At 34.2% G+C, this 25,493-nt stretch overlaps 3 protein-coding genes across 4 annotated transcripts in view; 2 read left to right on the plus strand and 1 right to left on the minus strand.

The window, feature by feature from the left end:
- Positions 1-386: 386 nt before the first annotated feature.
- Positions 387-10,006, minus strand: LOC120623308 (WD repeat-containing protein 5). The gene is made up of 8 exons (XM_039889268.1): positions 9,646-10,006; positions 9,424-9,520; positions 7,757-7,902; positions 6,368-6,512; positions 4,930-5,032; positions 3,210-3,441; positions 2,027-2,224; positions 387-714 (listed from the first exon to the last, which is right to left on the minus strand). Exons 1-7 carry the CDS (start codon positions 9,772-9,774, stop codon positions 2,036-2,038), a joined length of 1,041 nt encoding a protein of 346 aa, XP_039745202.1. The 5' UTR covers positions 9,775-10,006; the 3' UTR covers positions 387-714; positions 2,027-2,035.
- Positions 10,007-10,334: 328 nt separating this feature from the next.
- On the plus strand, positions 10,335-17,721 carry LOC120623243 (phosphoglycerate kinase). The gene is made up of 10 exons (XM_039889162.1): positions 10,335-10,497; positions 10,576-10,779; positions 11,049-11,275; positions 11,549-11,666; positions 12,397-12,535; positions 13,010-13,144; positions 13,251-13,372; positions 13,491-13,591; positions 15,029-15,127; positions 17,536-17,721. The coding sequence occupies exons 1-10, from the start codon at positions 10,436-10,438 to the stop codon at positions 17,574-17,576; spliced, it is 1,248 nt and encodes a 415-aa protein (XP_039745096.1). The 5' UTR covers positions 10,335-10,435; the 3' UTR covers positions 17,577-17,721.
- A 1,518-nt stretch (positions 17,722-19,239) lies between these two features.
- LOC120637839 (PDZ domain-containing protein 8) overlaps positions 19,240-25,493 on the plus strand; it is a 28,556-nt gene continuing 22,302 nt past the window's right edge. For both annotated transcript variants that reach the window (XR_005659459.1, XM_039909869.1), the window contains exons 1-2: positions 19,240-19,350; positions 24,775-24,945. Coding sequence is in view for 1 of the 2 variants with exons in the window: in XM_039909869.1 (XP_039765803.1) it covers positions 24,793-24,945 (153 nt within the window). In the remaining variant the exon portion in view is untranslated. The remainder of the gene's footprint in view (positions 19,351-24,774; positions 24,946-25,493) is intronic.

The following is a 25,493-nucleotide window of genomic DNA, read 5'->3' on the forward strand; positions in this document are numbered from 1 at the left end:
TACCAAAGCTACACACTACTGACTTGCGCATGTTAAGCTGGTCAGCGCGCGTCACCCGCCTCGACAAAATTAAGAACCATTGGTTAGAGACAGGCGGTTATAAAATCACCCCCATCGTTTATAAATTACAAGATTTACGCCTGTCGCGATATACGTAATCACCTTGCCGTTATCAGACGACCCGCAGACCACATGGTACCAAGTGAACCGGTATAGCCCTGGACATACCGACGACGAAGCGTGGTGATGGGACAGATGATGATGATGATCAAAACCCTCATTTGAACTGTGTAGTCAAAATGTTATTATTCAGGGACAGGAGATGGATCCTTGGTTCGAGCTGGCCCTCAGTTCTTAAATTAAGGGATGTAGAAGAAAAACCACCATTAATAACTACTAAATTTTTAATTGCATCCAACAAGTTATTCTTAAGCTTTCTTAATTCTTAAGGATCCTTATAACTCACTATAAACTAAAAACATAATGGCTAAAACATTTCATTCTCCTTCCATTTGCACGCCAGATACAAAAATATGTAATATCTTAATAACAAATGAAAAAAAATTCACACATCCAAGTGATTTGACTAAGTGTATAGATATGAAAGAGCATACCAACTGTCTGTTACACGTAAACCTTAAATAAAACTATTCACAAGCCAGGCCCTCAATATGAAGCCGTAATTTTTTTTTAAAACGCTGTATATGCGAGTATCTGGAACAAACAAATATAATTCGGTTAATCATTATATGAGAATACATTATACGTCTGATTACATTAAATATAGGATTAATATGAGGCTGGAATAAAACTGTATCAGCTGGTTAATAAGTCGCAGCCAAATCACTAGACGACGTATGGAAGAGTCGTAACGTGTTGAGCATACGCTGTGAGGTACAAATCTTGCGACTAACTGCTCAAACTGGCGTGTGGCTGCATTTTCACGATTCGTTTTGCACTATTTTTCAGAAGCTTATTTGACGCCTCGTTTTAGATGCATTTATCTATACAAGGCGTAATGCACAAATTTGCACAAATTAGCACATACTAAAATTATAAGAAGTTACACTTATAATTTTGGCACTAATCAATAACTACATAAAATAGTAATGGATCAACTACATACGTACATGAATTCATTCTAGAATTAGTTAATAAAACGAGGCCCATAGAAACCCCACTCAATCTCAGAGAGCTTAGAATCATGTCACTCAACATTGGGGCACTTTGTATCATGTCACTGAACATTGGGGAGCTTAGAATCATGTCACTCTACATTGAAGAACTTAGAATCCTGTTAATATATCGTTTTCGTCAACTGATCTTATAACCTCTATAGATTTGGGTTTACAAGCCAGATTAGCTTTAAATAATTCTAGTACGAAATTATTGTAAAAACAGACAGTTATTAGAGTAAGATTAATAAAATAATAAATAAATATACTACGACAATACAAATATCGCCACCTAGCCTACAAGTAAATGTAGCTTGTGTTATGGGTACTAAGCTGATGACTGATGAATATTTTTATGAATAATATACATAAAATACTTAGAAAGATAAACACCAAGAAAATGAAAAACATTCATGTTCCCGACACTAACATTTTCCAGTTGTAGGAATCGAACCACAGGCTCAGACTCAGAAAGGAGGGTCGCTGCCCACCTACCTATTGAATCCCGTGAAACTTAACTACGATTCGTATGGAATCGAAATAGTGCCATCTAGTGGCAATGCTGTTTCCCAGTATTGTAAATAGATGGCGCCCTTAAGATTCCATAAAAATCGTAGTAAGCTTTCGGTAGAAAATCTCACTAGGCATTCTGATAGTTATACAAAAAACTACAAGTTAGTTGTGTGCTTCTACAAGCTTGTTCTTTGTATAAGATACATCGGCACCCTTGGGACCCTCATAGCATTGATTTTAAATTAACAAATTTGGAAAACTATTACTATCAAAATGGGATAATTATACAAATGCTTTATTGTTCTGCCTTACAATGTTTCCTTTAGAATTCAACTCACCATTTTATATTACGTGTCACTCTTCCAAAGCTTTATTGTTTTGTCGTTCTCGAGCGCCGCGGACGCGATGATGTTCTCGGTGGGATGGCACGCCGTGCACAGCACTGTGTCCGTGTGTCCAGAGAGCCGCTGTACTATCTCTTTTGACTGCAGGTTCCATATATACACCAGGTTGTCTTCAGAGCCTGATACTATCCACTGTTGAACAAAAAAACAGAGGTGCAAAAGCTAAGTTTGTAAACAAAAAGCCTTATAACATTTCTGAAGCGAATTAAATTCTTCAATGATAATGCTTAAGAAGCGCGGTAATCGGAAAAAAAACATTTGTTTCATTCACCAACCCTTGTACCGTAATTATTTTAGTGAAGCTTTAGGTGTAGTTTATTTAACTAGTTAAATTGTGAAACCGGTTCCAATTTAATTTCGCTCAAAGAGTAATAATTATTAACCAGTTTATCAAACGCAAAATTACAATAAGAGTTTATTGTAATTTTATGCGCCCCATGGGAGTTTTAGAAGAATAATGAAACTAGAATTCTGTATCGCACAATAGTTAAGAAAGCACCAACCAGAATGCCCTGATGTTATCCCAGATATAAATTGAAACATTTGCAAATCACTTTTTTATATGTTATATAGTAAGTTTAACATTAGAAAATATTTACTAATGTAATTTATTACCAGTGAAGTAAAACCTCTGAGCCCTGAGTGGTTATCAAATTTACAGTGTTAAATTAAATTAATTTATGTTTATAAAAATTTGACTCATGAGACAAAGTTTTAAGCTTACTATTTGCTACCAATAGTAAGTTTTAGATGGAGTATTTAGATACAACATTTACTGTACATCACCATCATTATCACATACAGTCAGTCAGTGCATCCATTTTGAGCTGAAATCACCTAGTCAGATGCAAACTATTGCCTAATAAGTCTAAACAAACATATGGTTTACAGGCATCTTACAAGCGTAACTCAACACGCGATCAAAAAATATTCTAACCCTTACGTACTTTACAAATTAAGATTTTATAACTGACAATGATTCAGGTACTTTACAATTTAGATTTTATAACTGTTTACAAGTGGCTCTTTGGCAGTGGGCAATTATACATTTGGCACATTGCCCTTGGAGAGTTTCGTCACATTATGAAAAAGTGTAAAAAAATCCAGATGAAATTACCTTTCCACCAGTTACACTGAAGTTGGCAAAAATGCAATACTTTTCGTTTTTATGTCCTGTGTATGTCTTTAGACATTTGCCCCTACTGTAATCCCAAAGTTTGAGGGTGTTGTCCAATGTTGCTGCCAGGATGTATTTGCCATTCGGTGAGAACTTCACAAAGGACACTGGTGGATTGTCATCATCTATGAGTGTTTTAAGGCACTGTCCGGAGGCTGTGTCCCAGATTCGACTATAACAAAAAAAACAGTAACAGAGTGAGGTAAAGTTGACCTGCATTGGTAACTGCACTAAACTAAACATACATAATTATCAACACATTGCTGGCCCACTGAGGGCTTGAGCTGCTATATTTCTAACAATAGCCTATCACTTCCACTGCTGCACGCAAAGGGATTGGTAAGCGCGGTAAATGGTGGTAGTACCACTGATCACTCCGCTGTCCATTTTAATTGCTTCAAATGCACATAACTCTCAGAAGTAATATATGCGTGTTGGGGTTTAAACTCGGCCCCCTGAAAGCGAAGCTGAAGTCTTACCCACTTAGGTTAGGTACCAAATAAATAAATACTCATGTTCAGATTTCGAAAAACCAATAACAGTGGGTCCATGGGCATTGTGTGTAACTACTCAATACTAGTTTTCAGGTTACAAGTTATATACCCAGCCGTAAAAACTGTGGCAAAAACAATAGTCAAACCTAAGAATTGCTCGCAAGTCGTAATTTTACTCTAAATAACATAAATAATTCAATGAGGAACTCTTAAAATCCATTTTAAAATATATATATTTGCCTTGAAACAACATAGCATTGGCTACTGATTTATATAAATATTAATGTATGTTAATGTAATATCAACAAATCTTATGCAATCAGCCCATTTAGTGAGAAAGGTAAAAAAATTAATAGATGTTATAATACAATGTGATTCTATAGGCATAGAAGATAAAAAAAAAGAATAATTACAAGTACAAAGTTAGAGTGGAGTAGTAAGAGTGGCTTCGACCATGGCTAGTTACCATCAAATTTGACCTACCTAAACCAAAATGGAATATGGGTAAAGGTTAAGCATTAATTAGACTGCATGATCACTTAACACAAGGGAAGGTAATAGTCACTGGTAGTGAAATAAAAAAAAAAACAATGCAAAAATGAAGTGTAACACTTGGTGTATACTGACGGCTGATTGGTGTATACGGTTATCACATCCTACTACCATCAAGAAATCTGCCCAGAATAGTGATTATGGGTAAACCCTCCCATGGAGGAGCTTTTAGTTAGCGGTCTGCCAGCAGTGGACTGTTATGGACTATTCATGATTATACATGTTAATGCAATTGCGTAACAAGATTTTTGACCTGCATTATGACCCAACTGGCATGAGAAATGAACAAGAAAGAACCTTTTTTTTAGTAAACAGTGGCAAGCCAAAACGCCACATAAGAAAAAGTTCAGCTCAGCATTGTGCTACATACATGCCTATCATAACATATAGAGCGATGACGCTACGGAAATACTACTTGTGTATTTAACATACCACCAGGCACCAAGATATTTAATATCTGATATTTAATTGTATGGGTGTATAGCATGATTCATAGAAAACACGATGATTGGATTTAAACACGCGTCGCGTCTGTTTTCCGCTAGAATAGCGTGTATAACATCTCTTTCAACTTTTAAACAATAAAATAAAACTACTATTATGGTTTTACTCACCATAGACCATCGTAACTCGAGGAGACAATGAGGCTTCCATCTCTGTTGAAATGCACGGCCGATACTGGATCTGAATGCGCTGGTAACGTTTTTAAACATTTGCCTGCAAGAGGATGCGGAATTATTAACAATTACGTTACCGTAACCAATTAGTACTCACTAGTTTTAGAGCCCTCCAGCGAAATAATATCGTGCGATCAAACACGTATTAAATACTAGCAAATTCATTTATTAGTGTATTTTATTTTCTTATGTTTATTCTAATGATTGAAATTAAATTTATGGCAATAAAAAGGTTTTATAATGGCTAAATGTATTTAAGTATGTTTATTTAAGATTTATATGTTTTTTCTATTTATTCCCAATCTTACATTTTGTCAATACAGGAAAAAGTAATTCTAATATGACAATGTAGCTAGCATGTTATGAATTTTTTTATAAGTATAACTACACTATATTATATGTTATGAAATTTTTTATAAGTATAACTACACTATATTATATATTAGCTACATATTATAAAAGATCTAAAATATTGGCACTTTTAAACATTTATGTTGTATTGTATCATGCCATTACAATGTTTCATTTCTCATTTCTTTCATCTACTACGACAATACACACACCGCCATTTTGCCGTAAGCGTAGCTTGTATTATGAGTACTAAGATAACTGATGAATATTTCCATGAATTATATACTGGTTCAAATAAAATACAGATAAACACCCAGCCACTCGAAAACATTCATGTTGCGGTAATCGAACCCACAGCTGTGCTGAAAGCACGGTCGCAGCTCACTGCGCGAATCGTTCCATTGCCTTTGTTAAAAATAAATAATTTCATTTCATTCATACTCTTTATAATTATTGTAACCGAACCATCCTATCTATATACCAATATACAGGATACTTGTTCACGAAAGCAACAAAAAGGTCAGTTGGGGTTTGAGTATGTTGCATAAACATCAGTGTAACTTGTACACCAAACAAAGAGAACTGGGGGAATGATCCTAGGACCAATGACCTTCCAGGTGATGGCAGGTGTTACTTCATTGAATGCCACGATTGTATGTCTTAATAACTTACATATTGATGTATTTATAATCAGCACATAAGAAGGTGAAGTTCATCACATAAAAAAAAATACAATACAAAAAAAGAGTATTTTCAGTATGACTCATGCAGTGTCCACACCCTATCTGCTGAACACTTCAAAAAACTTAACAAAAAAGTAAAGCAGATAATGGCTTGGCACTCAATGAATTAAAAACTTTTAAAGCTGAGAATTACTTATCATGTTTTGATAATAGTTAGTTTTACTTTCTATACATGGTGTTGTATTGATGACTTATGAGTAGTTAAAAATAAATTCAATTTTAGATGATAAGTAGTTCACTGGGTCATTTTGTCTAAACAACATTAATGAAGTACTGCTTACCTGTTCTTACATCCCATATTCGAACACTCTCGTCGAAACTTCCCGAAACTATAAGATTACTTTGTGGGTTGAAATTGCAACAAAACACATAGTTACTGTGGCCCTTTAGTGTTTTCAAGCATTTGCCCGAACTTAGCTCCCAGACCTAGAATTAAAAGTGGAAAGGTTTGTTTAGGTTAAAAAAACAATAATTATCATGCTTTCCTATAGAGAAGATATACCTATTATAAATTAAAATACACTCTATAACTATTAAACAAAACATAAAAGTTATCAAAACATCCTACTAATCCTTAGAAATATTGTAAATGCGAAAGTGTTTGTTTGTTTATCATTAATTAACATCCTAACTACGCAACCAATCGCGGGCGACAGCTAGTGTTTAAATAAATATTTAGATAATTGCTTCAAGTATAGGTGTGAACGTTTAACTAAAATAAGTTATAATATTAAAATCAAAAAACTATGAGTATGCATAAAAGCTATGGTGAAAAGTAAACTTTTTCTCAATTTTCACTAGTTTCATTGTTTCGTCATAGTATGAAGAATAGAACACGTCGCTTACGCTTTTTGTTTACCTTTTATCTGACTAAGAAAAATATACCATATCCTTTGCCTCAGTGGAATGAGCGCTTCAACACTCATCTCTATCTACTTTTTATGAAATTATCTACTAAAATTTACATCATTCTTGCACTATCTTGCTGTAATATTTTAATATCAAGCTGCAGAATGAAATGTCTTTAGACACTATCAGTTGCCCTAGATGTAAACATTCTAATCAGAGCGCACTGAATTATCTTAAAGAGATAAAAGGGTTCAATTGCCGTGAGAAATTACTCCAGATATTTTTAACCTGACCTTATTATAAACAGTCTAGATTAAATAACTTAGATAACAAAAATTAGGTTTACATGAATTTACTGAATTTACTGTGCTTTTATTTAGTAACAAAAAATATATGTATAAAAAGCCAGAGAGATATTCAAGATAGCCTTGAATATCTCGGTCACTTTCATTGTAGTTTTTAGCACATATTTTGCTGCTTTTTATGTAAAATGCTTAGGTTTACACTAGTACAAAATAAGTGTGAATTATTTTGTGCATCACTAGTTAGCTAGTTAATTTTAAATATAATGAACCTTGTTTTCAAGGCAAACACAAAATACCTAGCAGTACCAAAGTATACTTTGTAAAATTATAACTTTTCGTTTGTTCCTTCATGCAATATAGAAGGTATAAATAACCAATGTTTAAATTACCTTGAAAAATAAGCATTAAAATAAGGTTATACAAATTTTAAACATAACATTTCAAGGTCAACTCTCTAAATGTTAATGTTGAGTGATGAAACTATGTTGTTATGGTAATGATTTATGGTATGCATACCTTTAAAGTTTTGTCATCACTGGCACTAACAATCAACCGGCTGTCTGAGGACCATGCAACATCGCTGATGCCCATCTTGTGTCCGGAAATAGTCTTCTCAAATTTGCCATCGTAAGCTCCCCACACTTTAATAAGTTTGTCAGCAGCTGTAAAATAAAATGAATGTGAATAGTGGCAGTGTGCACATAAGAACTTATTTATTTATAGAAGTATATGATTTTGTATCATACAAATAAATGATATCATTGCTATTTCATTGTCTCCACAGTAGTAAAATTTAGAGTTATTTGATAGTAGTAGATTTTTTAAACTTTACTTTGAACAAATCTGCACTAATATATGAGCAAGTGGGTTTTTGTATCTGCTTTTGACCCTCTAATATGTAAACTGAGGAAGTTTGTATCTGAAGGTTGCAAAGGCAACTTATACTGAAGCATTTAATCTCATGCGAAATAAGATATTAACACAGGTGAATTTGTGGGCCACACTTGCATGCAAGGTTTTTTCACATGCAACTTGCGAACAATTTTTTATTCCATGACAAGTTTCTGTTTTATCCTTGACTGCAATCTCACCTGTTAGTAAGTGAGGTAGCAGACTTACCTGTTCAGGATTTGTTCAGTTTCAACACTGGATCATACTTGAATAATAAATTGCTAGGTGGCAAATCTTTTTGCATTGTAGCACTACCAAAATTGATTCAAAACTAAAATCAGACCAGACTAGACAAAATTAAAAAAAATGTAAATTACCAAATGGATGTTGGTCGTTTTATGTTGACCTCAACAAGTTGGCTAATAAAACTTGTTCCTCATACACAAAATTTATGCCAACTTTGTAAAAGAATATATGACCACATAAGATATGCCTATTAGTTACTGTTGCAATATAAGTGTCAACTATAATACTATGTTCAGGTAAGTTAGCAAGTATTCTATGCTTACCTCATTATCACTTTACTTGTGCTAATAGATGTGACCCAGTTAATGTTTTGAATAATGCTTAATAAGAAACAGTAAATGATCTGAATATGTGAAATGAAATTAACTTACAAAATGAATGCAAATTCAAAACTTTTGCCTTTTTCAGATAGAACAGAAGTCACAGAAAACTGTGACAAAATATTTTTTATATACTAAAAGTGTGATGTGGCTTGAATTTTCACAGTTTGAATTGTTTTTAGTTATTCATATTTTACTGCTTTATGAGAAGTTTCTAGTACAAACTGGTACAAGACAAAAGTGAATTAATTTGTAAAACTTCACTACTCAAAACAACTGCTGGTGGGCTGTGTGTGATTTTAAAGTTATGAAATAAAGAAAACACTTCACAATGAATGGTTCAGTTACAGAAAAGCAGTATACTACAGTAAAAAAAAACCATTGAAGGGTTTGTGTATTGAGAAATCTCATAATGCATAATTAATTGTCTATTTACAAAAAAGCAGTATGCTACAGAGATTATTTTTAAATCTTAGCCATAGTTATGTACTATTTATAAACTTCCGAGCTGCTACAAAAGGTCAGAATGTGCCTACTGGATATAACTGTGTACTATGCATTTTTTGTTAATTGGATTTGAAGCACTCAGTTTACTTGTAAAACTTTGATAAAGTCTAATATGGTTTAATATCAAAACAACGTCATAAGTATGCTAATTATACTCACAGGAGCTCGCAAGCCATTCTCCATTTGGGCTGAATTTAACCGACGACACAGCCTTCGTGTGTCCCGCAAGTGTAAATTTTAAAGTGTAGTTCGGCTTCTGAAAACCATTATCAAAATTAGCGCCAAATCGCACGTGCTCGAACTACAAGTTACATAAACATGTGCGAGCCGCCAGATTGATACAAAACGGCGTAATATTGGGCAATGCTACTAAACACTTACCGCTACCGACGACTTGTTTGACTGCGAGGAACTTTGTGACAACGAATTTGAACCGGACAAATTAGTAGATGGGCCGCCGTGAGTTTGGTGTGCGGTAGGATGGCCTGGCCCGGGTCCTAGCGGCACCATGTTTCAACTTTCGACGCACTTCTCGTAACTTTGTTGGTCACCCAAAACAGTCACTAATACTCACTGAACTCGAACCTAAATACAACTTTTCGGTAGAGAAATCACAAAACTTTTCACTCACTAACAAAGTTTCATTCAATTCAACGTAGATTTTTAGGGAACATTCTAAATCCGAGCGTCCCAATGCGTGCATTTCGCGAAGAACGGACAGTGATGCCAACATAAGTTGAAGCTATTCGACGAGAATTCGGCAAAAAATTCCCTCCCGCGTTCCCTCTCATTGGCTCCGCCTACCAACATGACGTCATCTATTATTTATGGTTGTCGTTAAAAATTAATAAAATATTTATGATAAAACTGAGATAGACACTAAATTAAGAAGAGATTTTTGAATAATAAAAAGTATAAAAGTAAAATATTTAGACAAATCATTTAAAAATCATCTCCTACTTCCATAAAATATTCTTAATCCTCTAAGTCCGAGAATGTAAAGCCCCATGCTGAAATTATATTTTTTTGAATATGGCAAGAACGTTTGACCGGTTGACCCTTTTGACATTACAAGGTCAAATTTGTCTAAAATTTACTTTGCGAAGTTCATGTTCGCTAAATTGCTTTAGAATTTAAATTAAAATTATTTACAGAGTAAAGTAATTACGAAATGGCTCTAAACAAACTTAGTATTGATGCCCTTAATTTGGGTGGGAAACGCGTATTAATGAGGTAAGTAATTTAATAAACAAATACAAAAGTTTCTGTCTCGATCTTGCCGAATTATAAAACGCTTTATATTTGTTTTAGAGTGGACTTCAACGTACCACTGAAAGAAGGTGTTATTACAAATAACCAACGCATAGTCGCTGCTTTGGATTCAGTGAAATATGCACTAGACAAGGGTGCCAAATCTGTAGTCTTAATGTCACATCTGGGAAGACCGGACGGTCGAGCAAATCTAAAATACACGCTAAAGCCTGTTGCTGAAGAGCTTAAAAAGTTATTAAACAGGTATTGTGTATATTATTTCTCTGCTTTTAGTCTGCTAGTCTATCTGCTACTATTAGGCAAGACATTAATAGTTAGTAAGCTAACTGGCCTCACAAACACTACAGAATATTATGTATTAGCGCAAGAAATAAAACACTAAGAAGTAACTTTTTAAATTGGAAGCATGAACTTAATTAACAAAAAAATCATCCACTTATCTGTGTTCACACATAGGGAAATTTGTATTTGTGTTTTATTTTTATAAGTAAAATTAAAATGAACCATTTTAGAGATGTCACATTCCTTCCTGACTGTGTGGGGGCAGAAGTTGAAGCTGCCTGTGCTGACCCACCAGTGGGATCCCTTATATTACTAGAGAATGTGCGCTTCCACATTGAAGAGGAAGGTAAAGGAGTTGATGCTAATGGAGCCAAGGCAAAGGCAGATCCAGAGAAAGTTAAAGCATTCCGGGCTAGCCTGAGGAAGTTGGGCGATGTTTATATTAATGATGCCTTTGGTAAGATATTTTTAATTCCTCACATTGACTCACTTCACATTTTTTTGTATTTTCAGGTTGTAAGACACAGCTATGTGTGAGTTATATATAACCTTTATTTGTATTGGGCAGACCAATTGGGGAACTTTAAGACTGAGAATGGCAATAAATAAATATAACATATAAAAGTTCCTAGATATTGTACCTTAGCATGAGCTGTGCTCTTTCTGAGAACTCTTTATTTTGATTCCAAAAAGTATGATAAATACTTAAGTATTTTAAGTATTGTTTTAGGTACAGCACACAGAGCTCACAGCTCTATGATGGGTGAGGGTTTTGACCAGAGAGCCAGTGGATTTTTACTCAAGAAGGAGCTCCAGTATTTTGCTAAAGCTCTTCATGAACCTGAGAGGTATGAATTTTAAATTTTTTTTTTTTTTTTATAAATATAAATAAATATACTACGACAATACACACATCGCCATCTAGCCCCAAAGTAAGCGTAGCTTGTGTTATGGGTACTAAGATGACTGATGAATATTTTTATGAATTATATATATATAAATACTTAGAAAATACATATAAACACCCAGACACTGAAAAACACTTAATGCTCATCACACAAACATTTTCCAGTTGTGGGAATCGAACCCACGGCCTTGGACTCAGAAAGCAGGTTCGCTGCCAACTGCACCAGTCGGCCGTCAAATTATTATATGTGTACTAAGTGTTTTATCATAATGTTTAAACATTACATGGAACTATAAGCAAGTATTATTATATAATAAAAGATCACTATGTATCTATTCATTGTGAAGATATATCAATTGCAACAGCGCATTAATATTAGCCTCATAAGTTGTAGTTTGTCACCAACTCTTTAACACCAATCCGCAAGGTATTGTCAATATTTACACTGTTACACTGTTGATATTCAATTAAACACATCCTTTTGCTTCATGATTTCTAACAGCAGCATAAAGATCTGGCTTTCCCTACAAGCTTTAAGCTCTCACCTATAATATACCCATATTATATATGCCTTCATAACATGATTTTCCATCTGGTGTGATTTCAGCTCTAGGGTCTAGTGTGTATATTTAAAAAAATCTTTAAGTATAATTTTTATATATTTTTTGTAGACCATTCCTTGCCATACTCGGCGGCGCAAAGGTAGCAGACAAAATTCTTCTTATCGAGAACTTATTGGACAAAGTTAACGAAATGATAATTGGTGGTGGCATGGCTTTCACCTTCTTGAAAGAAACGAAGGGTATGTCGGTAAGTATCTGTGATATAAAAAATGTGGGAAGAATCTTTTATACCTGCATGTTAGAATTACATAAGACTATGAATTATATGAAATTTAATAAAAAATATATAGAAAAATGTCTTTGGCCTTAACAAAGGAAATTTGGCCGTTACTGATCTGTGATATAAGTTATTTTAATTGTACATATAATTAGATCACCAAGAATTTTTACACTTATAACAGTCAATGTTGAGTAGAAAATAGAGCAATCTTAGTGTATAGAGTTTAGTTATAAAAAAAAAAAAAAAAAAAAAAAAAAAAAAAAAAAAAAAAAAAAAAAAAAAAAAAAAAAAAAAAAAAAAAAAAAAATTACTAGGGCCTAAATATCTGAGGTACTGCTGAAAATGATTATATATTTAAATAGAACTAAATTCTTAACTTTCTTTTAATCTTGTTAAGAATTTTAACTCTGTTTACATTTTAATACTCGTTTTATATTTCAGATCGGTAACTCTTTATATGATGCTGAAGGTGCTAAAATTATTTCAAAATTACTAGAAAAGGCTGCTAAGAACAATGTTAAAATCCACTTGCCAGTAGATTTTACTACCGCTGACAAGTTTGATGAAAATGCCCAGGTAATTTGTGTACCTCATTTATCAGTTTTATTTGAATCTAGCTATAAAAATGGCTAAACTTACCTACAAATTCTTGAACATAACTTTTTTTTATTTTTATTCTTAGGCAGGAACAGCTGATATTGAGAGTGGTATCCCTGACGGCTGGATAGGTTTAGATGTTGGACCTAAATCGAGGGAGCTCTTTGCAGAGCCTATCGCTAGAGCTAAAGTCATTGTATGGAACGGGTAAGGGTTAAAATAACTTGTTAAATAGTTTGTATTAAAATAAATAAAAATAGCCTTTATTCACTGATTATTAACACTGAAGGTAACTGCAAATGGACGAATACATTTTTGGTTTCAGACCAGCTGGCGTATTTGAATTCGAGAAGTTTGCGGGAGGCACCCGTGCCCTAATGGATGGCGTTGTTAAAGCGACAGCCAACGGAGCTATCACTATTATCGGTATGTATATCTTCTCTTACAACTAAATATCTAATAAATAAATCCCCGACCCACCGCGTCGCATCGCCCGCCCGCTTTATTACTTCATTTTCGCTTTCATTAAAAGTCCGTGGCATGGTGTTTACCTAATAATTTGGCTATAAAACAGAGAAAGTTTGAACCCAGGTAATAATTGTAGAGCTTGAAGAGAGTTTCAACAAAAAAAATTTAAACCCTTTTGGTAATATTAGTTTAGATGTAGCCCAAACACAGTGCCTAATAACGTACCACTTCCCAGCACAAGTTTCTCTCTCATAGGAGCAGCGACCCGGCACTTTCATCTCACAGAGAATAAAAAATTTATTGTTTATTTGTAAAATGTAATGTTAAAATAAATCTGCCAAGTTCCTTGCTGACTTGTTCACGATTCAATCTGCCTTTTTAACCGGTGGTAGAGCCACTGCAGACATACTTGTCTTCTCAAAAGTGCTTATATTACGCCTACTTAAATTACGTAACTCCGATGCGGTTGACTGGCTTTAAGGATTTTATTGTCACGCCGCATTATGTGCTCTCAAAGGTTCGAGGATAGATAACGCAAAAAAATCCGGACAATCGTTTTTGTTCAAAATCAATCAATATCATTAAAAATTGCAAAAGTTATCCTAAACTTGTCCCGTAAATAAATTGTACCCAACTTAAATGTACTTCGAGCGCACGAACGTTTACCTAGTACTTCGATTAATTAATGATTACTCACTGATGTAAGAGACGATATTAATCCTCGTAATATTAAGAAAAAACTGAATACCTACTTTTTAAGTAACTTTTGATAATTTTTATAAACAACATGTTAAACTGGCAGTAATAATCTGTAGTTAACGTACCGAGACTTAATTCTCTGTTAGCATATAATATTACAAACGTGGGTGGTTTTCTGATGCATTTTCGCCACAAAGTTTAATCGCTCTGATTGACATGCAAACATTACTTTATCCGTTCTGAGTTTGCCGGAAAAGCAATATTTTTTGCATACGAAAGGACGAGACGAACAAAGTGAAATGCATTGCATTCGGTGCATATACTTTAAAATTTATTATTAGAAATTTTCAATGTACTGCTATTTATGGTGTAAACACGTAGTAAGTATAATAAGATTTTTTTTTTGTAATTTTTTATGCAAATAAATAAAAAATTGAAATAAAAATCAGATGGGTAAATACATTATATATTAAGCCCTGATGTTATTTAAGGGCTTTAAACATTGGGTTAACGACCCTTTTAGGTATGGTACGATGGTTTACATAAAACTATGTGTACCAATAGATGGTTTTATGTAGGTAACCTTTGTCTAATTTACATAAGCTAAGGCAAAAGAAAGGATTTTCTACCTTAATCGGATTTCGGTACAGTTATTTGTATCGAAATGATGATGAATCCGTAAAATTGTCCATGCAGGTGGCGGTGATACAGCAACCTGCTGTGCCAAGTGGGGTACAGAAGACAAAGTATCCCACGTGTCTACTGGCGGAGGCGCGTCCCTCGAATTGCTTGAAGGTAAGTCCACTACCGCCTTCCACAGAAAACCTTCAGTACCGTGTAATATACAAGTTACAACACCTATCAACACTATTTATTACAGTTTTTTTTTGCTTTGAAAACTATGAAAATAAGGGGATGGAATGGTCTTTCTATTTTCACAGGGATTTCAAAAACAATGTGGTTTTAAAAAAATAAAAAATGAGATGGCGCTTTTGCAAAACCTAATATTATTTTAAGCTTCATTTATATTTCTATAAAGTTCAAGCCGAAAAACTTTGCTCATTTCGAAGGACGACATAATTTTTATTATTTGTTATTATTATATATATAAATAAAAAAATTAAATTAAATTGTTACAGTTACTAAAAGTGAATACAAAAATCTATCTATATATATATAAAAGAAAGTTGTGTTAGTTACACCATTTATAACTCAAGAACGGCTGGATCAATTTTTATGATATTTAATTTTTAGGATTCCTATTAGACCGGATAAGTATTAAAATATACATTCATAAGAAAAAAAAAAATATCCGCGGTACGAAGTTTGCAGGGACAGCTAGTAGTTCATAAAACTAATAGCATAAAAGCCATTATGAATAACAAATGTTTCTGGAGAGGTCATAACGCTCGTTATGATTATTACCTATTAACCGAAGCGTTATAGATAGATATCTCCGTTTAAAAAAACACATGTGTTTCTCATTTGCAATCTAGTCAATTTGAAACTGTCGTGAGTAAAATTCATTTTAATGCGTTTTAACGGCTGACCTCACGTGAATTATGTAGTAGTTTCGAACCCTCCACGTCAGTGTTTCGTGCCGCGTCTCGTGAGTCGCGGGCAATCTCACGACTGCTCTGAATGGGGTAGAAACTTATGGGGTAATCTCCGAAGAAAGATTACGTGTGTTCAGCCCTTAATAACACATTAGTTAAACAAGGCTTAATTCCAAATTACATGTCAATACCATGAATACCAACTTTTATAAGGTTGTGTCGGATAGAGAAAGTACAAGGGTTTGCTTCTACCATTTTGAAAACGGAACTGAACTCTAAAATACGCAGTCTCTATACTAAGACCTCACTACGTTTTAACAAACCAGTACATATTAAAACAGTATTTTTTGGTCACAAAACTATGAGCACAAAAGAAGAAGCTTTAAAAACCAATTCAGATTTTACTTTGCCTTTGTAATCGAATGGTTTATATATATCTCGCTTACTGAAAATTATTTTATGCCTTTCCTCGGCTGAAAAGTGTCGGAAAGGTCATAAAAAGAAAACTGCAAATTCTGATGTATCACTCACTCTGTGAAAATGCTCTTCAACACGGCTGGCATGGGCAGGAGAAAATTATATCCCCGGGGAAAGAATAAAAATATATCTTCTCCCATAGCTTTATCAAGTCTCAGACACAAGCGCACAAGTTGAAATAATATCCAAATAATATATGTGTAATAATAAACGGGGGTAGACTTCTACTATTCCATGTTCCCGTGCTTTAAGCAAGTGGACACATTAATTATATTGTATTAATCGGGAATTAATCGGGGGATATAATTTTTATCTCCTGCCCGTGCTAGCCCTGCTGATCGTATTGGTAGACGTGTACGAATCCGCTGTATTTCGAAGCCTTTTGAAAATAAAAATAACAGTTACGTATAATTATGGCATAACGAATCGACGGAAAGTCCGCAAAGGCGATAATCATAAATAACGCGACGCTCGTACAATGCAGTGCTGATTGCGAGCCGTATGCACGAAACTGCAGTCAATTTTCCTTTAAAGTTATTGATACCAACTCTATGCGTATTTTTTTGTATTTTTAGAGGGTAACCGCTAAACCGCTAAAACCCGCTAAATGTATACTATAGTTGTTCTTACTTGTCTTGTTATGTAAACAATGCTCTCATTTCTTTTTTTTATACAGAATGTTTTAAAAATAATAAAAACATTCACTCATAAATAACTATAAATCTACCGTAACGGTACGTTAAATGATTAGACGCATAAAAGGGAGAAGTTATTTTCCTTTCGTTTCGTTTCGTTACACAGAATGTGTACTTATAAAAAAGTAAGGCACATTTTCAACTAAAAATTATGATAAAAAATGGACGTGTAGTTTTAAGACGCAAAGAATAAGTAATTTGTAATTAATCTTTGAACCTTGTAATGTAGTGGAAATATAATTATTATAGTTTTCTGCTAATATATTTTTTTAAATTTTTATTGTAGTTGCGTATTTTTGAAGGTATGTTATGAGCGTATAATAAGTGTAAGAGTTAAGGCAAATGACAATACTACATTGAGAGCCTATTGTAACCCTATGGTTATTAACTTACAATCTTTAGATTTACTTTTATCTATACTATTTAATCGTATCATTTAATATTTGTTTAATGTGTTTAATATTTATATTCACAGGTAAAGTGCTTCCAGGTGTCGCTGCTTTGTCCGACGCATAATTCACGAAATATATTAAATTATCGATAGCGAAACTACCTAGGTTACCTTTACCTATAGAATATAATTTGAAATGATTATGAGTAACTGATGTTTTTTTAGTTTTTTGAATGAATATACCTATTAAATACTGTGTCATTCTTATGTGTTTGGATTATCTTTATTTATTGAATGTTAAGAATAAATGTTGAATAACCTATCAGAGCCTTTTAATTAATGTCTTAAGTCTGTAATACACACACTTTTGTTATCGTTTAAAATTGAGCCTTTGTTGTTGGAATAGGACCTCTATATAGTGCTCAAAAAGAAAACAATCATATGTATAGTTAAAAATAAATACGCGTAATAATAATAAATAGGCAGGTACCATATCTATTTTGAAATAAATCTGAGATATGAATAACCCCAAAATGGTATATTTTTGACAGATTCACGCTTTACTAAAAGTTATTATGAAAATTAAAAATATCATGAATAAGCGAGTCGCGAAGCTGAAATGGCAATGGGCAGGGCACATAGCTCGTAGAACCGATGGACGTTGGGGTCTTAAGGTACTGGAATGGCGACCTCGCACCGGTAAACGCAGCGTTGGTCGGCCCCCAACGAGGTGGACAGATGCCATCAGGCGAGTCGCTGGGAGCCGCTGGAGGCAAGCGGCCCAGGACCGTGTATTGTGGAACTCCCTACAAAAGACCTATGTCCAGCAGTGGACGTCGATTGGTTGACATGATGATGATGATGATGATGATCATGAAATTCCCCAAAATAACGCCTGCTTCTATCCAATATTTACTAGAAGTTGTCCATATATTTGAATATTGTCGCTTTGTCTAAGAAAATCCATAATTTCAAGACTACACTCTACCTCAACGGTTCAGGACTTTACAGTTACGAGATAACGATATACTTTTAATTTAAAATATAATGTAATAACACCAGGTTATATGCATAAAACGCCAGGTGTGGCAGAATAGCTGAGCTCGAATATATTTTATGAAAAAAAGGTGCAATAAGGTCCATCAAGTATCTCTAGTTCTACCAATAATTTAAAATACCTTTACTAATGGAGTTCCCTAAAACCAAGTCTAAACTTTAAAACGAGTAAAAACCATAAAATATTATTGAAGTGTTAACAGCGGAATAAAATGCAAAATAATTTGTATTCATAATTCATTTCATTTATTGCACTGTTTTCAAGAATGTGTATTAATGTATGGGAACTCCATACTGAATACCACATTATTACGTTCGAGCTCTACCTGTTACCTACTATTGGAAAACATCGGGCAATATTGATCTACCCAACGCGCAAGCGTGTTTGAACAATATACCCAATTCTCTCCTAATCAAACAAAGTTCTTTCCCGTGTTTGTTTTAATCAAAATATCATCGATAAATAAAATGATTGATTGATTGCTTATCGAATTCTAAACAAACCACGTTTTATACTACACGTTAGCATTAGAACTCAGCACGGAACCAATACTTGTAAGAACTTTGATACAATTGGCTAACTTTAGCGCATGCGACATAAGAAGTCTTGAAAAATATATTGGAGCAAAATGTCAGTAACGCAACGTATCCCTTGCCGCTGGTTTACCGGCAGGCGTTTTACCTTTATTTTTTTTCTAAATTAAATTCTGTACAGAAATAAATAAAGTTTCATTAAATTCACCGGTTTCGATTTTGGGAACTGATTAAGTGTCAATTAATTCTTAGTTGTTAACAATGTATTGATGTTATGTAGTTCTAGTTTTAGATAAATCTCGGCAGAAGGTGAGTTTTTACAACAGATGCTTGGTATTTTCTTTAGCCATAACATAGGCTTTGTGTCTTTATCTGTTGCTAAGTAGCTGTAAATAGAGCCTTGGTTGAATCGTTTAAGGGTTGGTTTTTGTATATCACTGTTCGGTAAAATAAGTGTTGCGTTTATTAGGGTGGATGCGGAAGTAAATCATTAATTGTTAATTACCTACCGGTGCTTTTGCAAAAGCGAGGGTTATTTTTTTTTTTCTAACGGGTTTTCTCCAATTAGCACTTTTATGGGAGCACAGATTATATAGATACCATTCTAGCGCCTTCTGGGTGATTGATCGCTTTTCTCTCCTTTTATCGTTTGATTATACTTTTTAGAGGTTTTGAAGTTAATTTTGTGATTATATCGATCTTTTAAAATAAAAGCTAAGTCTAATAAGTATATAAACTTTCGATTATAATATTATTTTTATTCCTAAGTATCTAGTTATCTTCTTAAATAAACAAATAATTATAATTTTTATTAATTGATATATAAATAACAAAATTTATACCTACTGGGTACTACTTAATTAGGTAAGAAGTATAGTATTCTACTGCTAAAAATAAATTGGGAGTAAATATTACTAGTATTGGGAGTAGTAACTTCGTCATCATCTTTCAACTTGTTCTTTATTGTGGGCGCAGGCCTATCGGATTGGAGAGAGAGAGATATAAAGCTTACACCCACGTAGCAACTCCAAACGATAAAGGTCCGAAGGTACGGTAAGGTAGTTGCCTGTAAGAGATTTCTCGCAGCAATAAGGCCGCCTTTGTATGCCTGATTTTTATTTTTTGTTTATTCTTTATTTAATGTATATTTTGATTTTTGTGTGCAATAAAGTATTTCTTCTTCCAAAGTCGGTTTCCTAATGATGTGATCCCCACGAAAACAAAGTCAATAATAACGAAACAAAAGCGATAATCTTCAACATTATCCTCCACGGAGCACATGCCTCTGCCACCTTGAAGGGGAATTAAACCCTAAACACGCTCCCCTATTCTGAAGCCACTTAGCGGGTTAAAGATTAGGTATATATCACTAGTAATTGGTACTCACGACCTAAAGTGTGTGGTACACGGCGGTAGCATGAGGAATATAGGCCATACCAACCTAACTAATGGAAATTCTTATCTTACAACCGTGTTGATGAACTAGGTTGCTCATTGCCTATGCATGAGGAGTACATGCTTATGCATACGTTCCATACAAAGCAAACCAAACGTGAGGTTTTCTTTAATTCTAAAATCGAAATCAAAATCAAATCTTCCTTGTAGTAGACATATTATACGAAAGCCATATCCTTAATGGTTTACACATACCTAGGTATCTTTTTGCAATAATATTTGAGCCGCACAGTGGAATGTGGGAATTCCTACAAAATACCTAATATATCCAGCAGATGACATCCATTGGTTGATATAATGACCTATGGAAAAAACTGTCCAAATCGGACTCGCGCACAAAGGTTTCCTTACTTATTTATCATTATCTATAAAAACGACAAGTAAAACATGTCTGTTGTGTATGGGTTAATTTTTTTTTGTTATGAATTTAATTATTTATTTTTGTGTGACGTGACTATATAACTAAATATTCTGTGAATACTTCAATCGACTACCTGTTGCCGGTATTATCGAGCAAAAAATCACGTTTGTTGTATGGGAGACCTAAACAATTACCCCGAACCCTTAACGATTTATTTTATTCTGTTTTTAGTCATCTTATCAACCCATTACCGGCCTTGAGAAGGGGTTAAGGCCTTAGTCCACCACGCTGGCCCAATGCGGATTGGTGGACTTCTAATTGTTTACTTATTATAAATAAAAGACCGACATATACTTACGCTACGCGACGCGTACCTTATAAAGTGACAGGAGTCAAATGATTTTAATTTCGCACGTGATGGATCTAAATTCATTCAATAAAAACTATGGCAGTGGTTCACATAAATACTACTAGGTTTTCGGTTCACAGATAAGTGTCAGAGACAGTACATAATGTACCTCTAAAGCTTCTTAGAAGCTTCTTCGGTAGAATCTGCCTTCCGAACCGGTGGTAGAATCACTACAAACAGACAGACTTGACGTTTCAAAAGTGCTTATATTAGGCCTACTTGAAATAAATGAATTTTGAATTTTGAATTTTGAAAATCATGTGAAGTATTATTTCGGTTTTCATTTAAGTACACGTTGAGTTATATAAGAAAAAAAAAAAAAATTGGGATGGAATATTTTACTATCTGTAAGAAATTTTTTTAAACATAAGACTTCAGGTCATTTTTATTTAGGCAAGTATAAAATGCAGTTTTAATTTGCAATGGTCTGAAATCGGTCATGTCACGCTCCTAACAGAACATAATCGTTAGTCAAAAGCAAATCGCTTTGTGCAAGCTTTTGGTTTATTATAGCGGAGAGAAAACCCGCCCGGGTTTAAGCACGCGTACCTAACTTATTCAAATTTACCATTCCCCTACACTGACATGGTTTTGTTACCTCCCCCTCATTATGTGAAGTACTCACAGAGAAGCGTAGGCTAGCACGCTACGATCGCCGTAGAACATAGTAGTAATTATCTTAGGTAATTAGGTCTACGTGTAATTACATGGTACAAATTATTCCGCTATGTTCTATCGACCATATTGTCGTTTAGGTGCAGTCCAATAACGTGTAAGTACACTATTAATATAATTCTTATTTTAAAGAAACACTTCTCAACATACTATTTATTTTCAAATTAATATTCCTTTTTTAATCACAAAATCTCTTAGATTTCAAAAGTGTCAGTTATTATTTAACAGTTGGGACTATCAACGAAAGATATTGAGCTGCATGGTGGGTCTATGCACTATTCTTATCTCTGTTCTTCGTAATAATATCACTATTCTTTGCCCTGTGGGTAAATTAATCTATATTGTATTATAATTGTATATAATAGGTCTTTATAATATTAATATAGATAAAAGCTGTGTCTACTCTCACTATGACAGAGATTTCGAATACAATAAAGAAGTAATTTAAGCAATAGTACGAATTATCAATTATGTATGTATAAGCGGTGATAGCCTAGTGGGGTGATAGTAGCCTAGTGGCTTCGGTTTTCCTTTCGTGGAGACCGAGTTCGATCTCCAGCACGCACCACTGACTTTTTGGAGTTATGTTTATATAGTATCACTTGCTTGACTCGGTGAAGGTAAACATCGTGAGGAGACCTGAATGCCTGAGAGTTCTTCATAATGTTCTCAACTGCGTGTGAGGTCTACCAATCCGCACTTGGCCAGCGCGCTAGCCAAAACACTTCTCATTCTGAGTGGGTCCCGTGCCCTGAAGTGGACCGGTGATGGATTGATGATGATGATATATTTATGTATGCATACGCTCACTTGGAGCTCTGTGCACGCCACTGTTACTGTAACTAACCTATAGTTTCATTGGGTTTCTATTGGGTCTAGGCCGTAGTCAAGCACGCTGGCCGAGTGAGGGTTGGTAGATTTCACGCGCCGTTTAAAAAAATATGGAGAACTATCAGACGTGCAAGTTTCCTCACGATGCTTTCGTTCACCGTTTAAGCAAGTGATACATTTATTTTTATTTATTGTTCAAAATAAATTATTGTAACAAATATTTTCCAGCATAATTATCCATCCCCTTAGAAAACATGCGTTTATGGTGAGGATGGCAGGTTCGGAAGTATATATCTTTATGAACTTAATCTTAATGTAAATCATTTAGACAATCTTAATCGAACAGTGCCATTTTCTTTGCACTGTTAGCTAAAAAAATACTTTTACATTTCCTTAAAAATATATGTTTTTTTTCATTTAAACATTGCAAAGCGGGTGGGAGATCTTCAAATATTTTGGGTAATATGTATTTATAATTACTTTTTCCGTACACATAATGTGTTTTCGGTGGAATAAACTTTTTATAAAATTATTTTAAATTTTTATTAATATGTATCTAATTTGATTGTATAAACTGAAAACACACAAAACTGAAAAGTTTGAGGTACGTGACGGGGAAGGAGATCGAACTCCGTCCCCCCGAAATGGTGGCCGGAGCCCTAAACACTAGGCTATCAGCTCAGCATGTTTATGGATTTTCTACAAGACAACGGGGCCAACTGATTTGGGTGTACTGTTACATTGGTGGTATTTTCAAGACATGGTAACCCAAACTTGATGCTGCAGCATCACGTAGTCTGCAGGATACCAAGCCACTCAACAACTTAAGTTATATAACGTTTTTGAGCTCATGAAAATAGGTCCAATGAGTAGGACCACCTTGATTTTATAGATAGATACTTGTCTAGGCCTTATAGTGAAAATAAATATAGGGGGTTATTTGAATTGCGATAGAAGTCACGAGGGGATACTAAATAATTTGTATGCTAGACATGGCTGGAAATTATACAGAACATAAAATTAGGTATATAATATTATGTTATCAGAGATGGATGTTCTCGGTTCACTGATTCGTAAACGCTGTTGACGATATATTGTGTAGGTATCTGTTTATTATATAGGTACAAAGGTTCTTCCATGGAGATGTTTTCCTGGTACAAAAACTATCACACGTCCATCTTCAAGATACACGCTTTTCTGCCGTTATTAAAAAACAAACAGGCAGACTTATGAATTTATAATAAAAGTAGATGTGTAGATAATAAAAGATAAGTAGGTACTTATGTTTTATTGCGCATTGGAGGCGATTTATTTTAAAACAATTATAAACGTCAAGACCCTTGCTGAAACCACGAGTCTTGTATTAAATTTGCCGCTTTAGCCTGTAGAACAGAATGCACAGCTACACTTCACAAAAGCATTGTGAATTATCGGCTGATAGAAGTTAGTGGAGGAACAAAAATGTGGCCTAGCCTGTAATAACGTCAAAAATAAGACGTCATACAAGGATGCATAAGTAAAAAATTAACAACCTATGGCCCGACATCTCTCCTCCATTGCCTGTAAAGTTAATGATCGCCTACTACCGTTAGAATATATCTATTTTTTTGTAAGGATAAGTGGCATAGGGCCGAAGCTATCCTAAGAACGTGCCTTTAAGAAGAAGAAGTTCAGAGAATAGCAACACCGATCCACCCTTATCGGGGCACAAAAATTCTTCGTTAAACTTAAAGATATAGATACTTGTTGTTTTTGGTTTCAGCATAATATTACGCCATGCCTGATGCTGATCTCTGAACATCAGTATGATTATGAATTAAATACATTTAACATTTTATTTTTTTAATACTAGACGATAAATATTGACAAGTTTATAAGTACATAACAGTTTGAGATGTAAATATTGTCTTGTATGATGTAATTTTCCAAAGGTCGGGTCTTATTTTTTTACTTAGGTACTCTGTTGTTACTTTTAGTTGCATTTACGTATGCTTGTTTACAGTTATAAAAAGAAGCAAAAATGCCGGATTGGAGTTGGTTAATAATGGCAGCGCTGTTCGGAGCAGTCTCCGCGCTCTCCGTACCGCTGGCCCTTCTTCTGTACTTCGTGAGACCGTTCGAGCAAAAATCACCCTCGGAAGAAGACTTTTTCGTACCCCTTACTTTACCCCCGGTAAGTTCACAGTCAAGATTCAGCTTAAATTGGCCCTAGCCTCTTTTATTTCATGAGGCCCTACTTGCAAAAATCATTCAGAAAGAAAATTTCTTTATACCTCCGGTAAGTACTACTAGCGTAGCGATAAGGCCGCCTTTTGTATACTGCTTCTGTCTGTGTTTTTTTTTTATTCTTCTTCTGCGTTTCTTGTGTGCAAATAAAGAGTATAAATAAATAAAAATTAATAAGTTTAAGGAAAGATGGAGCTTAAGGTGGCTTGAGTCAGCCTCATGTCTATTCGAAATCTTTCTGCAGATTATTCCACTAATATGGTTGCTCTAAAACCCTTATATAAGCTAAAGATATAACTTGACCTCCGCTCCGGTAGTAGTAGTTATCATGTACGCAATAAAGGTTGCTCAATCTATATGTATAAAAGCGATAGGTCACTGACTGATTGATTCATCCGGTAAACAGGACTGGCTGATTCATCACGAAATCTCAGAAACTATAAAGCCTGCAAACTTTTAAATTTAAAAGTTCCTTCTAATATGTAGGTGTAAATT

Source organism: Pararge aegeria, chromosome 4, assembly GCF_905163445.1.
Source record: "Pararge aegeria chromosome 4, ilParAegt1.1, whole genome shotgun sequence".
Classification (NCBI taxonomy): Eukaryota; Metazoa; Arthropoda; class Insecta; order Lepidoptera; family Nymphalidae; genus Pararge; species Pararge aegeria.

Bases quoted from the DNA above. Each gene is read 5' to 3' on its own strand.
- LOC120623243 (XM_039889162.1), top strand. From the start codon at position 10,436: ATGGCTCTAAACAAACTTAGTATTGATGCCCTTAATTTGGGTGGGAAA. The intron at 11,667-12,396 runs GTATGAATTTTA...TATTTTTTGTAG, and splicing joins GCTCTTCATGAACCTGAGAG to ACCATTCCTTGCCATACTCG. The intron at 13,145-13,250 runs GTAATTTGTGTA...TTTTATTCTTAG, and splicing joins AGTTTGATGAAAATGCCCAG to GCAGGAACAGCTGATATTGA.
- LOC120623308 (XM_039889268.1), bottom strand. From the start codon at position 9,774: ATGGTGCCGCTAGGACCCGGGCCAGGCCATCCTACCGCACACCAAACT. The intron at 9,521-9,645 runs GTAAGTGTTTAG...AATGGTTTTCAG, and splicing joins CAAACAAGTCGTCGGTAGCG to AAGCCGAACTACACTTTAAA. The intron at 6,513-7,756 runs GTATGCATACCA...TTTTAATTCTAG, and splicing joins GTGATGACAAAACTTTAAAG to GTCTGGGAGCTAAGTTCGGG.